At 34.6% G+C, this 21,731-nt stretch overlaps 2 protein-coding genes across 2 annotated transcripts in view; one reads left to right on the plus strand and one right to left on the minus strand.

Moving 5' to 3' along the window:
- LOC142973718 (uncharacterized) overlaps window positions 1-21,731 on the minus strand; it is a 189,896-nt gene that overhangs the window by 143,329 nt on the left and 24,836 nt on the right. The window lies entirely within an intron of this gene.
- Window positions 1,063-5,254, plus strand: hdly (hadley). The gene is made up of 2 exons (XM_076115689.1): window positions 1,063-1,198; window positions 3,548-5,254. The coding sequence occupies exon 2, from the start codon at window positions 3,550-3,552 to the stop codon at window positions 3,901-3,903; it is 354 nt and encodes a 117-aa protein (XP_075971804.1). The 5' UTR covers window positions 1,063-1,198; window positions 3,548-3,549; the 3' UTR covers window positions 3,904-5,254.

The following is a 21,731-nucleotide window of genomic DNA, read 5'->3' on the forward strand; positions in this document are numbered from 1 at the left end:
ATAGATTTACAAATTTTACCGACTATTGATTAAACATAATTAATAATTAGGTCAATATAATATATCAAAACAAAATTTGAACAGTTCACATTTTGGCGTCTATAGTTTTTTTTAGAAGTATCATATAATTATTTTTATAATTGATTGAATATTTTCAACTTTTGTAAAAAGTGTCAGAAACCCAAAGGTTATTCCACAAGTGTATTTGCACCTTAACTTTGCACTGAGGGTCAACTTCCAAAGGCCAACAATTATTATCAGTCAAAGTTCACAGAATACTGTGACTCAAAACCTTATGTAAAACTTGGAAAATCCCACTCATATACTCAGATAACTACTCAATAAAAAAAAGTGCATAGTAAAATCTCTATGTTTATTTACACTGAACGTCAAAGAAAGATAGTAATGTTTATTATTTGTAACCAAGACCATTTTTGTTTACCTATCTATTTGAAGTATATTCAAATAGATGTAAGTATGACATAGTGATGTATTTAAATAGAAGATAATTAATTCTAAGTTGGATATTAAAGTCCAACTTGCAATATTATAATATTGTTAATTACATAGCATCTAATAACCAGTTTAATAATATTAATTTCAATTTGTACGATACTATTTGTATCATTAAATTAAGAATCATTCATTTTCCTTTTAAAGTAAGTACATAAAAGCGAGAGATGTAAATACTATTCACTATTATGCAATAAATAGATAACAATCTTAATCAAAACTCAATTAGTTACTCTAATAAAACAATATTTATTACTTAACACTTAAATATGTTTTTAATTAAAACCCAATCAAGGGTAAGAACACGCATAAAATATACTTAACATTTAGTTTTTACAAATACAACTTAAGATGGATGGCATCTACTTAATTATGGCGTGGACTTATGATTACGCAGACAAAACATGGGTTTTTCCTCACTGCAGCCAATAATAAATCAAGAATTTCTAATATCTGATACAAATTACTCCGAAATTGTATCATCATCAGAAGAAATCCCGCGTCCCAAACATTCTCTGAGGAAAATATTGCAAAAACTATACGTAAATAAAAGCCTTCATAGCGAATGCTCGCAGATGACAGTTAGCCTGTCCAACAAGCGGACGTACGGATAAAACGAGAGAGAAACAAAATACAGTGATAAAAACAAGGACGGAGATATTGGATTGATACAAGAAATTAATCAGTAAGTGTTGTTTAATTACTTTAATAGTTATTATCATAATTTGTTACTAAGGTCGTTTAATTGCAATTTCCACGGTAAGTTTCGTAATGTTGTGAATGTGTACTTTGAGGTTATGAATTAAATGGATACGTGTTGTATTGTACATAATAAATGTACGTTTATGTCCATTTTAGTGTAGAAGTAATTGTATTTACTTGTGATACGATCATTTACTCAAATTATGTATACTACAGTTTATTTGTCACATAAAGTTTTGTATTAAGTATTTGTTGCTATTTATATCGTTAATAAAAGCCTTGAAATCGTCTACAGGTAGGCGAAACTTAGTGCTTTACAAGACTACAAATACTAGTTTCAAAATACTTGTGTACTTGAAAAACTCAACACAAAAAATACCTATTTTAGAATCAATTTGTATCATCTAGTGTCATGATAAAACCTATAGTAATTCCTTGTATAAATATGAGTAATGTTTACATAGATGCGAGAATTAACGGGCCAACCTCACTGACCTTCACATTGACTCAGACGTCAAACGTTTTAAAAGGTTACAATTACTCGACCAACATTGGTTCCAAGTCTTGACCACCTTGGACCGATAGTGGTTATTACTATGGATACTTCTTACAATTAATGTTTGATCCAATATTGGTACCAATGTTTTGTATGTTGGGTTGTCAAATGTTTGTGTCTTCACACGAGGTGTATCTTTGGCGCTTATAAGCTTTTATTTTGTTCCTCGTTTGATACGAGCGTCCTTGCAAGAGTAACACGTGTTTGTTACAGTAATCAATGTCAATCGGTGTCAACTATTGTGCCAATAGAGTAGAGTGAATGCGTGCTCGCGTGTGTACGTCGGATCTCTTGTTAGATGTTTCAAAGAGAGATATCATACATAGATACTAACGCCAGTTATGAATCCGAATATGTATGCACAGGTTTATCAAATACCACCACGTTTGGACATGTAATAGGGACATATAGCTTATAGATGTATACCGGGCACGTTACTAAACTCCGGCACTATCATAGAGGAATTTTACAAATACTAATCCCACAGTGAACATTTTCACGTAAAATGTTACCAAGACCATATAGCTCACACTGTCAAAAGTAATTAGATGTAGAGCCAACTTTCTAACCCTACGTGCTCAGCCCTAGACTCTGGCCTGACCCAGGAATTGAACCCCCATAGAGGCTAGACATCTTATGATTGTGCCACAGAGTCAGTTAAAAATAGAGATAGTTGAATGTGGTAATATTTAATGTAGTGTGTAGACGCCCTTTAAGTACAAGTTGGTTGTCGCTCGCGCATCGAACGTTGTCCTCGGGTGGGAAAACCAAGCGCGTCGGTAAGCGCCATTAATGCATTCATTACAAGATCACGTTTGATATCACGTGAAAAAACAAACTTCATAATAATATACCTGTTTTATTAATAATAAGGTCTGTTTGTTGATATTCATCTCAGAAAAAAACGCTAACAGTCAAATTTTGTGTAAATTTTATTTACACGATCAAATTTCAAGGTCAATCCTTGCACTCTAGACAATACTGAAATATGTTGATATAATTAAAATTTAATTAAATATAATTCAATTAGAAGAGTGCCTTGCTCAGCAACGGGACTCAGTAATAGGCTATTCCAAAAATGCAAAGTAAAAGGAGTAGGAAGAATCATCATCAAGTAATTCTAAACATTTCAATTCAGTCCTTGTCTGTAAAGAAATGTAGATAACCTTCAATACTAGTTTCATTAGAAAACAAAGTAGGAAATGTATTGCATATAGGTGCATAAATTTATGCAACCAGTGACGGGCAACTTGCTAATAATATCTTCCATGTATGTTAACACCTAACCGGTTTGAAGTAAAATACATTAAACACGAAAATGATGTTTAAATATTAAGTTACTAATAAATACATAAATTATGATTTATGTTGTCCACTGGAAAATCAAAATATATATTAGACAAAAAATATGCGAATCTCTTCGTTCATCTTAAACCTCAAGAATACGGGTACGTGGCTCTATATACTAAACCAACGTAATTGGAGATGATCAAAAGTTCTTGTTCCTTCGACCATATGGTTTTCCATTCAATTAGATTGCATGATTATCTATTAGTCTAGAATGCAGTAAACATGTCATCATCTTTGCAACCAATTTACAGATCGTTTGCCATGAAATATTTGTTGAGCCGTACACTCCGTAAAGTCTTCTTCGTCTCTACGAAATTGTGTCCAACTTGCATCATTATCTACATCTCGGATAGTAAAGATAAAATTAAAGCATATAACCGCACCATCAATCACAAACATAATATAAATTTACCTTTTTTATTACAGACATGGCGACCTACACGATAATGATCATCGCTACAATGGTATTTACGCAAGCGTTCTCCGCTACCGAGGTTAACCCGAACAGTATTGGCGGAACGGCGCAGTCTCCAACAAACATGACCTATGAAGAACTAGTATACATATTACAAGCTAGACAAGGAGTACCACAAGAAGCCAGAACACTCTCTCCCTGCGCAAGAGCAATCCTTGGTTGCTGCAAAGAAAACAGAATGAACGAACAATGTTCAGAGTCTCTCAACTGTGGAGCCTTCTTCTTCGACATTAATCCTTGCGATGAAAGATTCGTAATAGACGCGTTGAAAGCGGCAAAGAACTTTTACCAGCAGTTCAAGCAATAAGGGTTTAATGAATTGAACCCGGATTAAAGGAGTCGGTGAAAGGCTGTGTCAAATTATCTCTGGGGTATTAGCGCCTCCACAGCCTCTAAGACGATTCATTGGATCCCATCGCGAATCCGCATTTTATTTTAAAGATTTGATAACGAATTTTCGAAATGAGGCTGTGATATTGATAAGTACCTTGTTCCAGTTATTTCGTTAGTTGATAGTGGTGTAAATTTGGCTGAATTACAACTACATGAATTTGCCATAACAGTGTTCTAAAAAGATTTTTGTAGCTAAAGTAAAACAGCAAAATAACCTTTTGATTAACCTGCGTTCTGGTCAAAGTAAGAGCCTGTCCAGATGAAGCGTTTTACGCGCGAGTGGACTCGCGCGTATCAATTTTGCGCTGCGGCCAGATACCGCGTTTTACGCGCGTTCTACTCTGGGAGGGACTTTCCTACCAGTTATAAACATGGATCCATATTATATCCATACGCCACGCACTCGCGCGTAATACTGGACGCAGCAATGGCGCCCGAGTATCTCGACTCGCGCGCCGCTCGCGCGTACGACGCGCGAGTCGAGAGTCGCGGTTATTGCACGCGTTTTACGCGCGAGTGATGACACGCGCAGTCTTCTGGACGGGATATATGTAGCTCTAGTACCTCAAGAACGCGCGAGTGTCTACGCGCGAGTGGACTCGCGCGTAAAACGCTTCATCTGGACAGGCTCTTAGCTCAAATGACGTAAGCTAGGTGGCGCTTCTCAAGAGGTCCAAATTCCCAAGACACGGATCGAGTTCACTTGTCATCTGAGAACACGTAGTTCATACTCCCACTGCCATAATTCATCGTGTTAAAGAGATTATAACGTAAAATAAGAATTCAAAACACGATTTTATTTTAAGATTAAATCTACTATATTCTCAGCTTATCTCAAATGATACGTGTGGAAATAAAAACTGTTTTCCTTGATACTTGAACGCCAAATAAAACATTTGGGGAAGGACAGATAAAACACAATTTAAACGACTAGAGCCTGTTTGGCGAGGAGCCAGCTGCCAAGCCGGAGGCAACAAGTGATCGTTAATATAATTTAAATTCATATTACTATTACATCTGTTCCCCGTTTCTACATTTATTGTTATTATTTTTCATATAAAACTAAAGGACAAAATCAAAATCTTTGGCGTCATTTCTATTCTTGTTTTTCTTAAACATGGCGTATTAAATAGAACTACAAGTAATTTTATGTGTATTTTAGTAAATAAAAATCCAGTTTAGTAATAATCTAAGACAAGCAAGACTATTTCAGTTATCATTAGTATTCTTAAGACTAAACGAATAAAACTTTTTTATGTTTTGTATTCACTGTTGTCATTTCACCTAGATTTTTCTACCTTTATAGCGAAGACAGACAAAAGTACTGAAAATAAAAACTCCTTTCAGGTCGTAAAGAAATTGTTTGAACGGTTTATAGCCAGTGTTGAGGCACTATAAAGTTTACAGGCTACCCCCTTTTACGAGTTAATTCGCGTGGTATTAACGTTCTCGGCTTCAGTAAAGCCTTGCTTTACCCTCCCTTTCATCAGCTGAGAAACTATTTTGAGTGCATTCCGAGTAAATGCTTAAAATAATAATACCTTTGGAGCTTTGTGGTGCACGAGAAATTTATGTTGGTGTACAAAATAGGAGCAGGAGGACGCTAATGTTTGAAACCTTTCCGCATAATGATAATGTATAACTAAGAATAATAGTCCCTACTGCATTTGAACTCAGAGATATAGGAAATGAAATTTAAGTATACAAAGAATTCAGTCATCGTCGAAAAATTTGTAGGTATACCACACCTCCCGTCGTTTCTGTTAGCCAACCTTATGAAGTACCTATTAGGCAAAATACGAAATACCACTACAACAGAGTATTGGCCTAAAGACGTCAAAGAGATCAAAGAATTTATAGAAAAACCCAGTGACACATTAATTTAATTGAAGGAAAAATCTTAATCATCAACGAATTCTCACACCTGTAACGTGACGTCACGGTAGTAGTGTACACTAGTTACCTCACAGTATCTAATAGGTAAATAGAGATAGCAAACAATACTAGGATCGTAATAACTCTAAGGAAATTATAGCCGCATCGGGTACTGCGGTTAACCTAACCTAACGTAACTTACCTAATACCTACCCTTGTGTAGGTAGAGCAAATAGAACTAAGTCGGTTGTATATTGGACATAAATAGTAGTTATACAGGAAAACGTATGCAGTAAAATAAATGCAGTAAAATGCTTTTATTTTTGTCTTTTATGGAGTTTTAAGAATAAGCGTATTATTATTTATAGAGAAGATACACTATTTTTGTGTAGATTAACAATAATATCAAAATGTTGACAAAAATGGATTTCACGTAGGATAGTAGAGTAAATAAGAAAAACTGGCAAAAAACACACACTACACTCTCTCTCTCTCTATTACACTCTCGTTTCTTATCTTTAAAAATGTACAAAGAAAAATATTGAATGCATTTATTTTAATACAACACAAACAGTCCTATTAACAACTTGACGACAATCAACATAAAACACACATTACAAAATAAATTCAGTTTTCCCACGCATCAGTAACACGCTGATTTAAACATGAACTTGCTAAAGCTAAATCTACGTACGAATTAGAGTTATGGCCCCATTATAATGCCTTTAGGCACCCACTACATTGTAGTGATTCGTTAGACCTAATGTTCATTGTGTTTCATGTTAAATATAAAGCAAATTGCTTGTCCTTTTGTGAAGGCCAATTTGGCGTAATATTCGTCCAAATCAACACAATGAAGTTATGAATGGCGAACTTAATGAGCTGAGCGGTATGTGTTAAGGATTCAAAGGCTTCCGTACGTGCTATACATTCGTTGCAGAAAATTTTGGGAGAAAGTTTTATTTGCAAAGAGAATCGTCAACAGTTTAGCTTTTCTTATTTTTAAATATTAATAAAAAAAACTTTTTACTCCAGATAATTTTAATAAAAAAAAATATTTGTAAAAGAAACCACGTACAAAAGTATTAAAAGATCTTGGAGTCAAGTAATCCCAGGGTATGCAGCTAAAATTCTGTTATCTTGCTGTGCATATTGCAAAAGTCTACTTAATGGTCTAGTCTTATCCGAGTAAGCGAAGTAGCGAACTTGCTGGCGGAAGGCCAGGGGATACTTACAGTTACGAAAATATATGTTCAATTTTACAAGGTTTTATTTTAATTTTGTATGAATGAGTTGTAAGTAATAGAGAAACATATATTTGGACATGCAACCGAAATAACTACGATGTCAAAAAATGCCTCTGGGGGTCGATAAGGATACAAAAGCAAATGTACATTTAAGAACAAAGATATTTTTTTCCGTTGCATTATTCAGAAGATTTAAAAACTCACCTCGGATATGTTATCTTTTTAATGCCTAAAAAACCTCAATTAACTAAACATACATTTAAACAATGACTACATTTTTACATCTTGATTATTCTTCACTAACCAATTTGCTCAAGGTGAGACCATTTTCGTATTTGAAACAATAGATGCCAGCATTGCATAAAAGGTTAGATACAGATTAGATTGTTAACCAGGAAACAAAGCAACAGTGTCATAAAAAAAGTTATATTAGAAATACCGAATATTCCCAAGCTTCTGTAGTTGATGTAAGTTGTATTAGATTCTGAATCTCGATCTAGTCCTAGTTTAGATTACTAAGATTCTGAGGCAACCAAATGAATACAATGTAGCGTATTTATATCCCCATGAGAATTGTTAACGGCAGATTGAAATAGGTCACTGCGTGTAGAAACAATAGGTCACCTGCCAGTTGCATCTTCGATGATCAAAGGCGTATCAATGCTATTGGTGGAAAGCTACGTTTGTAACAAGCGATCTCTTGTGTAACATTGTTGTGCAATCCTTTGAAATGTAACAAAAGAGCCACTTCTATAAGAAGATCAAACACGATTATGAATATTAAATCGACAACCATGGTATGCAAATAGATGGAAAAATTATATTAGGTCGGGGAAAAAGTCTTTTCGCATTCTTTCAAATCTCTTTGGCTTCAAGAATCACAAATGAGTACACAGTACATTAGGTTTCTTTCATAACGCCTGAGGTACCCAAATATCGAGCTATTTTGTGTAGAGAAAAGATTTTATTACAAGTTCATACGTATTATAATGCGAAGACTTTTTCCCCGACCTAATAGATAATAATTATGTACTATTTATTTTAGGTGATAAATTTGGTTCTCTGTTTCAAAAACTTATTCGAGTCTTTATTTAGTAATTTAGGCCACCACATCAATTTCTCCGCTCATTTGATTAGCGAGTGATAGCGTTTATAATTAAAACTCTCCGTTTAATTGTTTCCTGAGTCGTGGAATTCTGCAAAACTTCACTTGTTAGGGACAGTTAGGGCATTGTTTTGTTCTCCAGCGGTTTAATTGGCATCAACAAAGTTTAGCGAGTTGATGATCAGACCGTGTGTTAGGACTCCAAGACAAGATACGAAGTTTCGGATCGTGATAAGTTTTATTGTTAATTTAATTTGTTGAGCTCGTTACGTTCTATTAATTGAGAACTTAAATAAAGACTTTATTTATTGTTGATTGTTAAGACATTTCAGTCTGTATCATTCTTGACTGTTAGAGTGGATTAGACAAGGAATAGTTTTGGATTGAGTGCACTCGTCTTTATTCATTTATTTATTGTGATTTTTATGAAATTGCATTATAATGGCGTCGATTTAATGAACTGTAGGCAAAGTCAAAGCTTAATTTGGTATTTTGCAAACCATTTTTCATCAACTATTATCGTTTTTGAAGAGTATCCATAAAAATCCGAAACTCAATTTATTACTTAATCTTGTTCAATTTTATAACCTACTCATTTTATGCTCATATTTTGTAAAACTCATTTCATTACGTCGTAAAACAAATTAATAGTTAATCAAAGCATCGGAGCGTGACTGTTGACCTATATTTTGGGAGAACAAGTTTAATCCCGGTGGGGGTACAAAAAGCCCATAGTGACTCAGCCATTTTGACTATTGAACAAAATTTTGAAAAAAAAGTGATCAATCAATCAACGTAGGACACTGGCAGTTTTGTGAGCCACTTTATTGGAAATTCCGGGTTTGGTTAAAACAAAAATAAAAGGTCACTGATGGAAAAAATGTCGAACGTTTACAGTGAATTGAATGACGATGATTTTTTTATGAAAATGAAATTCACTCCATTGCAGTTCAGTGAGGAATGTGCGCCAATTTACAACTCAATGCTTCGTTTTCTAGACTGATTTACTCTTCATTTACCCCCGTTTTTTATGGATCATATTCACTTTGTCTTCGGGGTCATGATTGCCCCTGGATTTGCACTCGCATTCTGCATTTGTAATGTGACTCACATTAGATGACAGTTAAAAAAAATCCATGTCCTAAATTCCTTATACCAGTAGTTGTTGGCGATACAATCCTTCCATAATTCAGTAGAAATATGCGACTATCTTTCGCTGTTTAGATCGGTGCAAACAAAGTTAACTATTTCCATAATAGCAGATCATTATAACGATGTAACATAACCGCAACACAACGGGCAAAGTTATCTAGTTTTATAAATAAAGGTTATGTAATTAAACGGGCAAAATTAACGAATATTAATTCCGTATACCTACCACCCTTGTTAACTTTGCCCCAACTTTAGGTCAGTTTAGTAATTCAATTCAGACTTAGTTACATTGTGCCTTTATAATTGTGAAGTGAAATTTATACAAATAATACATTTTAGTTAAAACAAAGAATAAAAATGAAACCATTAATGTGTTCGTACAATTGTAATTAAATTTGTTTTAATTACTTAATTGGTTTTATAAACGAATGAATCTGATTTCCTTTGTGATGAGGTGTCATTTTCAATTTCCATATTTTATAATTACGTTGACACGAATGATAAAAAGATTTAAAATAAATGTGTTATAATAAAAATATCAATAATCTATTGCTGTCCGCTGCTGGGTACGGGCATTCTCACGAAATAAAGTACGTCTTAGGATTCTCTATCTACACCGTTAACCATAATTGCGACAAGAGAGGCTTTCCTGCGATAATTTTGCATTTTATTCAATTAGCTAACTAAAATTATGGATCACCATTTAACATATTTTGTATACATTCACAAATAAACCAATAACCAAATCCTATCAAAGTTAGAGTCATAAGGCTTTCAATAAAACATTGAGTGTACAAGTTCGACCAATATTCGACCACAGTCATGAGCCATCCCAAGTTTCAATAACATGGAAACTCGTCGATTGGCGCTTCAGCAAGCTATGAATATTAACACAGATAGTTTGGGATTGACCTGTTGAGAAAACTAAACGGCTAGAACTTTATATGAAACGTTTTGATTGAGCATTTTACTAGGTCTCTTAGAGCTACTTTCGCATTTGATACTATGGTAACGGTTTACATATATTATTATGTCCCTTACGTACCTTTTCGAAACGAAGTCCAAGTAAACCAAGTTTAGACTATAGCAACCGGATAGCTGATAGTAGTGTGAATATGAATTGTAATAATCGCCAATAGTTTTTAAAGTATTGTAGTAGGCTGACTGACGGGCTGCAACCACGGTAGTATTATCTGCGCCAAAACGTCGGGAAATCCGAGGGAAAATGTAATTATATTTTATCTTGGACTGTCAATGTCCGCGTTAATTCCCCCATAATATAAACCGTTTTATAAATATAGCATCTATAACCCTTAAGGATAAAATTAGTAGACAAGTGCCTGATAAAAGGGTATCTGATAGATAAAATGACAAGAGCTGTCAAATTTCAACCATATAATCTTACCGATTCTCATTTAACGGAAAACTAAGTCTAATAGTTTTATAATTTGGTGGCTAGATACTTATCTAACGTATTCACGTGTCCTATACTAAACGTTAATAGCGATGAACTGATTGTCTAACACCACAAAAGCATGGCCGCCGCGTACAGCTGATGTATCGCCTATCCAAGGAATATATTCCCGTGATGTGCGCCTCGAGAGCAATTCACTCCAATTTACGTTCCCCCTCTTAACCCCGCGTTGCCGGTGACGTAGGGTATATTTAAATGTGACCTATTAATATAAGTTGCTATATCTGTTTATTCGGTATACAGGATGGTTTTTGTGCATTTGAGTGTAAATCACCCTCTGTTCGTCATAATGATAGATCTCAGGCTTTGTTGATATTTTTTGTTATGACAGTTTCTAGGTTTTCTTTAAAGCTTTAGTTACTTGGTCTATGTATGTCTATTATTCATTTCTCACTTTGTAGTTGACAAAGCCTTAACTTCTGGCACCGTAAATAAATTTAAATCAACAGCTTTACCAAAAAATCCGGCTGAAACCGTACGACAGGGAAGCAAGAGTTGATTACCTATCTCCCGACACAGCAGTTTTGATCAGATTATGAATCAGCAAAATCCACACCCCCAATAAGCTGAACTCACAAAGATTACAATAATCTATTTACAATAAAACCATTTATACCGTTCAGCGTTATCTTGCTGTACAAAATTCAATTACAAAATGGTTGTCACAACAGAAAGTCGAGCGGTTCTCATTAATGCACCGACACCCGCGGCCACGTAATGATGTCTACCTACAGTGCCAGCCCTACAATATTCACCTTATGCAACAACACTTTATAACCGTATTGGCGACCGCTCAAAATGAGGTTTGTTGCTGCTTTAGCTATGTTTTTGGGGAGTCTAGTGTTTGATAATTCAGGAGAAAAAATTTGAAGAAGAATAATTGTAGATCTATCTAAAAGTAGTAATAGTCTACATACAGGAGCGCGATTCTATCGACAACCGGCAACGTATCGAAACAAAACTATGATTTTTTTGATCAGCGCGTGGTTCTAGTGGGCACCGTAGGAATTATTTGTGTAGATAGTAGGTATATCTTACATGTCAAAATCGACTGAAGATCGCTCGGCGGTTATCCTTAGACTTGTGTGCAAAACAAATCATGTCTGTAACTTCATTTTGAAGAAAAGATATCTATGTTATACTATGTGTCGATATGATTTTTGGCATCAAGGCATCTTCCTTCTACTGTATGATCTCTCGAAGCAACCTACGTGACTTCGTAAGAATGCCCGAATATATGAATCAATTTGCAAGTTCTTGCGATGTGAGAGCCTGTATATTTCAACTACGCGACGTCGTATTGCAGTTTCATGTTTTAAACCTAAAGCAATGGAATTGATAAATGCAAGCGACGTGACGTCATTGGTGTTATAAATTTGCTACACGATTCTTAGTGCTTTCACGTAGTAGACCTCATCAGCTTTTAATATTCAAAGTCATTAAAATTCATAAACCACAGTCTTTTCTGCTCTGTAGTTTAATTTCTCAAGGAGGATTATCACAAACAATATAAGTGCTGGAAACTTAAGTGCTACCGTCTAATTTGAGTCGTATAATAAAATTAGTCGTCCGTAACTTTTTCTTTATTTACACAATTTTTGGTAAGTACCGAATATTTTTTGCTAACGATCTAAGTTGAGTCTTGTTCCAATTGTTATTAAATTAGAGACGAGTTAGTGGCGACTGAAAATATTAAGAACGCGATTGAAACGAGACTTTTTTACTTTTTGTGTACTTTCCGTAATAAACAGTTAAATTAATTCTGGCTTGGTTGACCTTGGAGTCCAGAAAACTTTGGATGAGCCCTCAAGCAAAATAGATATGATACTGAAGAATGATGATAGTGAGCTCAGAAGATCTTTTTTTAATCATTCGCTGCATATGCAAGATAAAAAATATGTGATAAAAGATAAACTCTATGCATTTAGTTATAAGTTACAGAATTGACTCCTTAGCTTGATCGTATCCCTACATTAAACCACGTTAACCTAAACCCAGTGAGTCCATACATGTTAATAACTAATTCAGAGCAAACATATCGCCCTCCGCTAGCAGAACTTCGTGACGTCACTCCTACGTCGAATTATAGTACCGTGTAGTGTCAATGTACAGCTTCCAATAGTTCCAATACAAAGTTTATGGTCCTCGCTGTGTAATTAGTCGGTACTTGCGATATTTATCTAGCTCCCATGGGTGCTACAAATGGACGCGCACGTTCGCTACTGATATCTAAATTACACGTGCTGTGTGTGTAATATTTGGGTAGTGCGTTCGTAGTCTGCTGGACCTTGTTATATGTGTAAAACGTGCAGTGTTGAATATAGAGTTAGCTTTTCAATTAATTCATATAGGTGACGTATGCAAAAGTGACGTTAAAGAAAATATACGCACTAAAACTGTCCCGCGAAACATCTAAGTCACAGATATATTTATTATTCTGCTATTTATTCAACTGATATAAAGTTGTATGGACAAAATAATGATGTCAATTTGAACTTCGGACAAAATCATGAATACACTAAAGAAAGGGGCAGTTTAACCACATCTTAATGTCCTAAGAGTAATGCGTGTTGTACATGACAGAAGAATCTCTACTTTTGAAATCAATTCTATTATAATTCGACAGTTAGACGGGTACATGATATTTCGTCAACTTGAGTGAAACAACACAATATGAAAACACAAACTTTCCCTTTAGTTAAAAGATCGCCATTTATCTTTTTAATCCACAAAACTTTTCAGCTTTAAGAATCAATCCTCTCGGCCCAGTTTCCAAGACTCTCTCACTTTGCTTCATTTTACTAACAGTACTTTTATGATACAAATCAAACGGTTTTCAATACTCTCTTATAAATTAATTGAGGATTTAGAAACTACTGAGCGTAGAATCAAATCTGGTATGAACATTCCTTAGGAAGTGTAGAGAAGCACTAAGAGAAATGTTTTGGGAAATGGCGAAAACTTTTGTATGAAAGATCAGCAATAAAAATGTTGCGAAAATGGGAAAACTGAAGTCCATAATATATTATTTTGGTAAGTAAACTAATTTTATAATAGAAGTGACAAGAGACATGTCATGATTTTATGTACCTATGTACCTACTTTGGCAAATTTTAAAATATTTAGTTTATAGCTCTATCGTTGTTTGTTTCAAATATGTCTCGTCTTGTTGTGGGCGAACATGTTCTAAGCAATAATATATTTAACTGCATACAAGATAGCTTACTTCCTGCGATTGAACCGGTCTTTAAGTTGTTAGGATCTATTTGGTATTCAAGTTTATGTAAAACGGCGATTGTCAACACATTTGTTTTTAAACAACTAAATGAATTCCGTGGCTCTGTCCATGAATAAAATTTTATCCAGTACTAGCTGACCCTCGCAATTACGCTTGCGTCACATGAGAGAGAATGGGTCATAATTTTCCCCGTTTTTGTCACATTTTTTGCAACTCCGCTCCTGATGGCCGTGATGTTATATAGCTTAAAGCCTTCCTTGATAAATGGTCTATTCAACACAACAATATTCAATTCGAACCAGCATTTCTTGAGATTAGCGCGTTCAATCAAACAAACAAACTCTTCAGCTTTATAATATTAAGTATAGATTTTAAAAGCTGAGAGGGTGATAACTGAAAATCACAGTAACCTACGTATAATCCTGGGCCACCAAGTGTCTATATTCTAATTTTATCAAAAACAATTCCATTGTTTACCCACGAAAGGTTATAAACAGAATTGCGCAGGCATTTAAAATAAACTAGGGAAGTGTGGATACGTATAGATGATACATCGTGATACATGTGAAACTTAAACACGTCTATTTAACGCAATTTAATGCAAAAATCCTGTATATTACACAAAACTTTCAATGCTAACGACGTGTCTTGACCCTCATCTTGCATTTCATGCAAGGTTTCCTTCATTCTTGTTATTTCGATATGGTTAGTGGTTAGTCTTTTGTCAAAGTCCTTTATTAACCTTAGGTTCAAACTGCGGTCTACTACTAATCGAATTGCTGAATGTAAGGCTAACAAAAAAGTCAAGTTTGTTGACAGCCAGGCGGACTAAAATTTTATAACTGGCAGCAGTTTTCATTAACAGTGTAAACTACAAATGGTTGTAATGGGTCTAGTTGATTTTTGTGTCCGCTGTTTATAATATATGTCTGTTAAATTACAGCCACCAAAAATTGATTCCTGATGCCGTCAAAGTATGTCTTTTTTTGTCTTTCGAGAATTCAGAAGGTGTACCTATTGTACTATAACTTTGAAACAGGAACCAAAATCGAGGAACATAACATTTATATTTAGTAAATTCCCAAAAATCGTTGAAAGCATCACAAGATCACTTTTCGAAGGCATCGTGGGCGGTCCTGACACCCAAATACGTATTTTAATGGCCACAAGGTGATAACATTCACGACTTAGATAACACGCACTTCACAAGTGATGCTTGTAATTTATGGGACGTAAAGGGAAATATATTACGCTTTTATGTTTGGTGCAGATTAGATCATGTACAAGCTTTTTTGCATATTTATGACAAGCCGTTTCCCGTGAGGTAACGGATGACCCATAATTCTGAGTTTATAAAAAATCGCGAGTTTTTATTTTCAATTAGTTTTGTTTCTAAGCGGGTTATAGAGCTAACTAGAATTGTTTGCTATAGTCGTTGTTTTAGACCTTCAACGGTCAATATAATTACCAAATTATTTTTTATTCGAATCAGTAAAATCAAACCACAACACAAAACAAACGAAGTCCCGGCAAAAATATTTGGATTTGTATATCCTGTACTAGCTTTTATATCACAAAGATAATGAGAATATATTTGTATTTTAATAAATTGAAAATATAATAAATGTGTCCGCTTTACAACGGAAAATAAAACATATCAATTTATTATATTACATGAGAATTACAAGTGTTAAGTGCAATTAACAAGTTTTGTCGTAATATTACATCTATTAGGTAGTATAAAAAATATAATAAAACTAACAAGTGAACGGAAAATATGAAGGATGCTGTAATTTTAATCAACTTCAAATGGCGATGACGATAAAAAATATTATAATAATTAATCTTCTTATTAGGAGAAGGAGAGGTCTAAGACTTAATTATTGGCTAACCAAAAAAGGAACAGGCTGGCCTTTAACTATACCATAATCACCGTACTCATAAAATACGCATGTAAAAAACCTATTTTAAAGTCGATAACAAACAATATTTTTGTACATATATTATTTGTTCCAAACTATGTCGGAGTTGGCTTCCAGTCTCATCACTCACTAATATTTTTCATACATCGTATTAAATCTTTTATATTTATTTTAAACAATATACAATCTTATAAATTATCTACATGAATTCTATTTATAAATTAACATTAAATAATAAATAACCTATACACCTACATGAATAAATCTGGGCGTCGCAGAAACTCGTACACATCGCTGGCAATCGGAAAAGTGCCCAAAAGGCTGGCTGCATTGAAGAACGATTGCCCACAGGCTGCTTCGGTATGCCGAAGCTTTTATGTATCAGCACGTAACATAACATATAATAATATATCAAGGCCTAAAAAGTTAAGTAAGTACTAAGTTATTCATTCCTCAAAGTCTTAGTTCCGCGATCACCATTTCCCAAAGCGGCGCGTAAGGAAATTTTCCTATATCGGTTTCTTCGCGACACGTAATAATGCCATCCCGAGGGATCAGTAAATCTGTTAGCCTTGATGTAACACAGCTTCTAGTAACGTCTCTAATAAATCTACGTAGTTGCTTTTACGTCTTGTAGGATATATAAATTCGGAAGAAAATAGGGGTGATTTTACCAAAAATTTTAGTCAGTAATTTGTACTGATGCAACTCACTATTACATTACGAACGAGGACCTATATATACAACCTGTAACATAATTAACGCACATCCTGAAATTAGTAAGTTCAGAATCGGTAGCTGAATCCATCCCAATTCTTTCTAAAAAATTTTTTTTTTGTTTAGAAATACTTGAAAGTTAGTAAATTGTAGACATTGTCTTCATAAATCACGTTTAAGTCATGTTTAGGTAGATACCTAGGTAGGTACGCCAGCGCTACTCGTGTGCGCCTGTGCGTGAGTGCGTAGGTTTATTGTGACCATGGAATTTGTGGGATATTTTAAAAACAATATGTTCCATACACAATATCTACAATAATCAAATTATTATACTGATGCATTAATTGTGAATGAAAAAGGATTTTCTTGTTGGGGTGTCTGAGGATGTGCGTTGTTTCCGTTACACGTTGTATAAGAAGTCCTCAGTTACACCACAGCTTTGTAGTATATTATCCTTGTAAAATAACAATATCGTTTAATAAATCTGCAATCAAACGTAAAACTACAACTATGTTTCACATTAAGTCAGGTTTTGTGAAGTATTTAATATTGATCTTACATAAATCAATTACGATAATACAATGTTGTCAATGTAGGCTTATAAATTTTAATTGAATTTATCAATATAAGTGTCTAGACTATAACATGAACATGAAGTCATTGGACTCATAAATCAAAACACTAATGGTACACAATTTAAGGCGGAACCACATATTTGATTTCAAAAACAATATTAAGTTTTTTGAATTAGTCACGATTAGTAACTAAAAGGATCTCCTCACACTAAACTCCTGGCAAATACTTAACATACATCAAGCATGTCACTGTAAACAAATGCAGAAGGTAAAACGTAAGCATTCAACAAGAAAACGCGCAGAATTTCAACGCTGTGACAGTTTAACTGGAATGTCCAAACCCCACATACTCAGAAGCACAAAGGCCAAGTCTTATCTAGGGATGTCTTGGGTGCTATTCACATAGAAAGGAAATTTCCCCTGCCCCGCTTAACCTCCTTCGTGTTCCCAATTTCCTTGGCCTCAGTACTCGCGAGCGTTCGTGTTAATAATGGGCTAGCTCCGTTTAGTTTGTGAACCGTTGCAAGTGCAGGTAAACCTACATCAATATGTGTGGCACAGATAGTCTCAGGTTAATTGTTTGGCGTGTTGCGTCTGAACTGTGTTGAAATAGGTGATCTAATTGTTAGAGCCACGAGTTCTTACATTGAACTGATTTATGTTTGTGTTCAGTTTTCAAAATTCAAAATTTTTTTAGAAACCAATCTAGCTCAAGACTTTAATCTTTTATTAAAAAATAATAAGAGTCGTCTCATCTCCCCATGGAAATCAATCGCTTTCAATTAATTTGAGACAAATCCCTCTGAAACTGATAATAAACTGCTTAGATGTTTAGCAACCAACGCAAAATTCTACGAAAAATAATGATCATTTTCATTCAAACTTAAACAATTTATCAAATAAATATCAGTGTCTCGAACTAACCGTGCTGAAAGTCTGAAATATGATTTGTTACTAATTTCTCTGTAGCCTCGACGCGATCGCCTTGTAATCTTTTAATAGGATTTTGGTTACACGGGCCAAAGTGGCTGAACTTTGTTCAAGGCACAGAGAAGAGATTCAGTTCTCATTAAAATTCAATCTACTGTTTTGAATTTCACTACTGAAATTATGAAGATGTTACGCGTACAACGTAAGATAAATTACAGGAAACTACCTATAAGCCGTGACTTTACTCTCGTAGATTATTCTTTAAAGCATGTTATTCCCAATTCATTATGAAATGCACTGCAAAAATTTATGTAAATTGGTTTATCAGTTTACCTGTAAAACTACACAAAAGTTTTTCAATAATTGTGATTCAATACTAAAACCTAAATCTATGTCAGTGGTACTTTTTCTTGATAGCACCTAATATACTAAAATTCCGGCACTAAAGGTCCCAATATTCGTCAATATACCTGTTAGCGATTTATTTGTTCGTACTGATTGCTTGTCAAGGTAAAAACGGGTGCAGTTGAGCATCAAAATTGAACACTGAAAAATGTCATCCATAAATTCATTGGCGCTACAATTTAGCCTTTGCATGGATCGTAGCAGTCTTTTTGGTTAGTTCCTAATGTGGGCCGGTCGGCTTGTTTCGGGTTGTCGTATCCCACGGCGAATCCCTAATAAATTGCCTTCAATGCCGATCAACGCTTCCTACAATTCTTTACAGGATCGTAAATTTATAGTTCTTTGAAGAAGTGACGTCGTCAATTTTTATGTATTAGGATACGAAGGATCCAGTTTCATTTTGTAAATGCACTTTGAAAAGGTATTCCTTGACATTTTTTGAATTCTTGTGTTTTTAGTTTGATGTTATGTTATAAATGACTCAGTAGAAAATTTAAAAAAGCCACTGTCCTTGCTATTTATTGTACTAAATGAGCTGAAATTCACCTGAAAATTTCTGACGGAAACTTTTTGGAGTACATTAAAAATTTCCACAGAAAGCATAAATAATATATTTCTTAATTCCCAGAGTTTTATCCACGTTGAAAGCTAAGCCTCTGTAACACGAGATCCACAAAGCAAAAGCAAAAAAATTCGTATTAAAAGCTGACACGGTGAATTCGCCTCCGTTTTTGCCTTAATTAATCATCTATATTGTTCCTTCAAAGCTAATTAATGTTTTTCTTTGCCGTTTACTTTCATATTAGACGGTAATTATATCCTATGTTGTATTATGAAACAATAATTTATTTGCACTTCGACCAAAATTGCTTAATAACAATTACCAAAGAATGAATAAAGTTTAAACAAATAATAAAACATGTGAACTTCAACCTAAAAAGGAGTTATGGGTCAATTATGTTTCAAAAAAATTTCAGCTATTTACGAAAGTTACTCGTCTCCGGAGAAGACTATTTTGCATCCTATCTCAAGTGCTCCGTCGAAAAAATTGAGACATCAGATACATTCAGCCTTCAAATTGACTACGGCATACAGCAAATTGATGGAAAAGGAAAAGAAAACTGAAACTCGATACTATCTCGCTCGTAATGAAGCCATTTATCCATCTATCTGGGCCTCGATACAGAAATGCAAACGAGAATCCGAATAGAAACGTGTCGCCCTTTACAAACTGTCTTATCTAAGCGAAGAATTAATGAGGTCAGTAAAGCTAAGCGGGAAAATGAGAAGCTTCTAAGTTTCACTTCTGTGAACTGTCATCTACTTTCTCACAATAAAGCTGACGATCTTTAATACGAAAACGAAGTGAACCAAAGGGAACGTAAGAGAAATGTCTTAGTTTGCGTACCTATTAGGAACTTTGGCGTCATAAAAGAAACCGGCTCAACTGAATGACAAGAAGATTCATTAGTGATCTTATGAGACGGAAAACGATTGGATGTGACGTCGATGAAGAGAAATGGGGGAGAATTGGACACTTGTCTGTCGGCTCGAAGAGGCAATTTTGTTTGGAGGTCCCACTTCATTGATTTCCTGTCATTAGGAAGTCTGGGAACACGCGGTACTCTGTACAAACTTGGTTATTTATCCACCAATGTAACTTCATTTCGTCTTATTTGGTTGTAAATTGTATTTGAGTGTCAACATCTCTTTCTCAGCGTTGTTATTGTACGATTCTGTAAATGTTCACACAAATCGTAAAAGGGAATATTCTGGAAAAGAATCTAGTTGCTCTAGAAACCATATAAGAACACAGATTGAATATAAAGCAAATATGAATAAGATATGAATGACGTCATTATTAAGAATGACCGTATTACGAGACCTAACAACAGTCACGATTCATACATTTGGAACGGATAGGAGCATGTAGACAACGTTTTTGAATAAGGAATGGAGTCTGATTGTACCTATGTGTTTCTAACAACGACGTTAGGGTTGAGACACTACTATTTATCTTACGATAGCTTTTTTAACACGAAATATATTTTCAGGCAATTTCCGAGAATACAGACAGAAATTGCTCATTAGGGCATACTTTTTGCTGTTTGCCTTACATGATAATGAATCCCAGTCCTCCAAAAAAAAAGTTCATTTGACTCATAAAATCTAAGGAGTCGTTTGTGCTCTCACTTAGATATAAAGGTGTGTAAGAACTGACGACATCTGAAATGTAGAAACGAAAGAGGCTTAGTAATGATGTACCACCAGACATGTCGCAAATTACTTATTGTTATCACTACATATAATAGGTGTGCTATTAGATCAGCTATCTCATAGCTGATACCTAGAGCTTTACGTTCACAGTATACAGAGACTGTAGACAGCATTTACAATTAATCACCACTCCGACGATCTTCAATAAAATATAAACAATTATTGCAGTAGTTGCAACGTCAGATAAAATAATAAAACATGATAAGTAATGTTAAGAAGACATGTCGAAGACTTGTATAGTTATCATTTGCTGGATTGCTGGAGTTCGCTTGTTTCCTTCCATTCAAACATAAATACTTTAAGATTTAGGCACAACGTTGCAGCTAGCATTGGCCAAAAACCCAAATGGATGTAGGACTCATACGTTGACGACAAAAATATAGGTGATTTCAGAACTTAACCCATAAATGTATCAACAAAGTTATCTAAAATCTGTCACCATGATGACTCACAACTCACTATATAAAAAGAACTAGTTTTTTCCCAAAAGCGGTACAATTTGTCCGCGGTATCTGTGCGTCACCTCGTCATTTACGTGCCACAGTGAGCCGCGCCGTCATCAACCACCTTCCTTCCGTCCGGACCTCTTCATACAGGCTTTTTTACATATTTTTATCAAACGGCGACTACTTGACGTTTTAGGTAGTATTTTGTTAGGTATTTTGGACATGTTTATAACATATAGGCTTTAGTGCTATGTCCAAGGTCAGATTTCATATGTTTACCTGACTGCTCTTAACTCAGGGTGAGATCTATACTTAGTTCAAATACCTTAAGGTAAAGCTTAAAATGTTGATCAAATTAATTTACACATACTCCGTCAAT

The sequence above is a fragment of the Anticarsia gemmatalis genome, chromosome 6 (genome assembly GCF_050436995.1).
Source record: "Anticarsia gemmatalis isolate Benzon Research Colony breed Stoneville strain chromosome 6, ilAntGemm2 primary, whole genome shotgun sequence".
NCBI lineage: Eukaryota > Metazoa > Arthropoda > Insecta > Lepidoptera > Erebidae > Anticarsia > Anticarsia gemmatalis.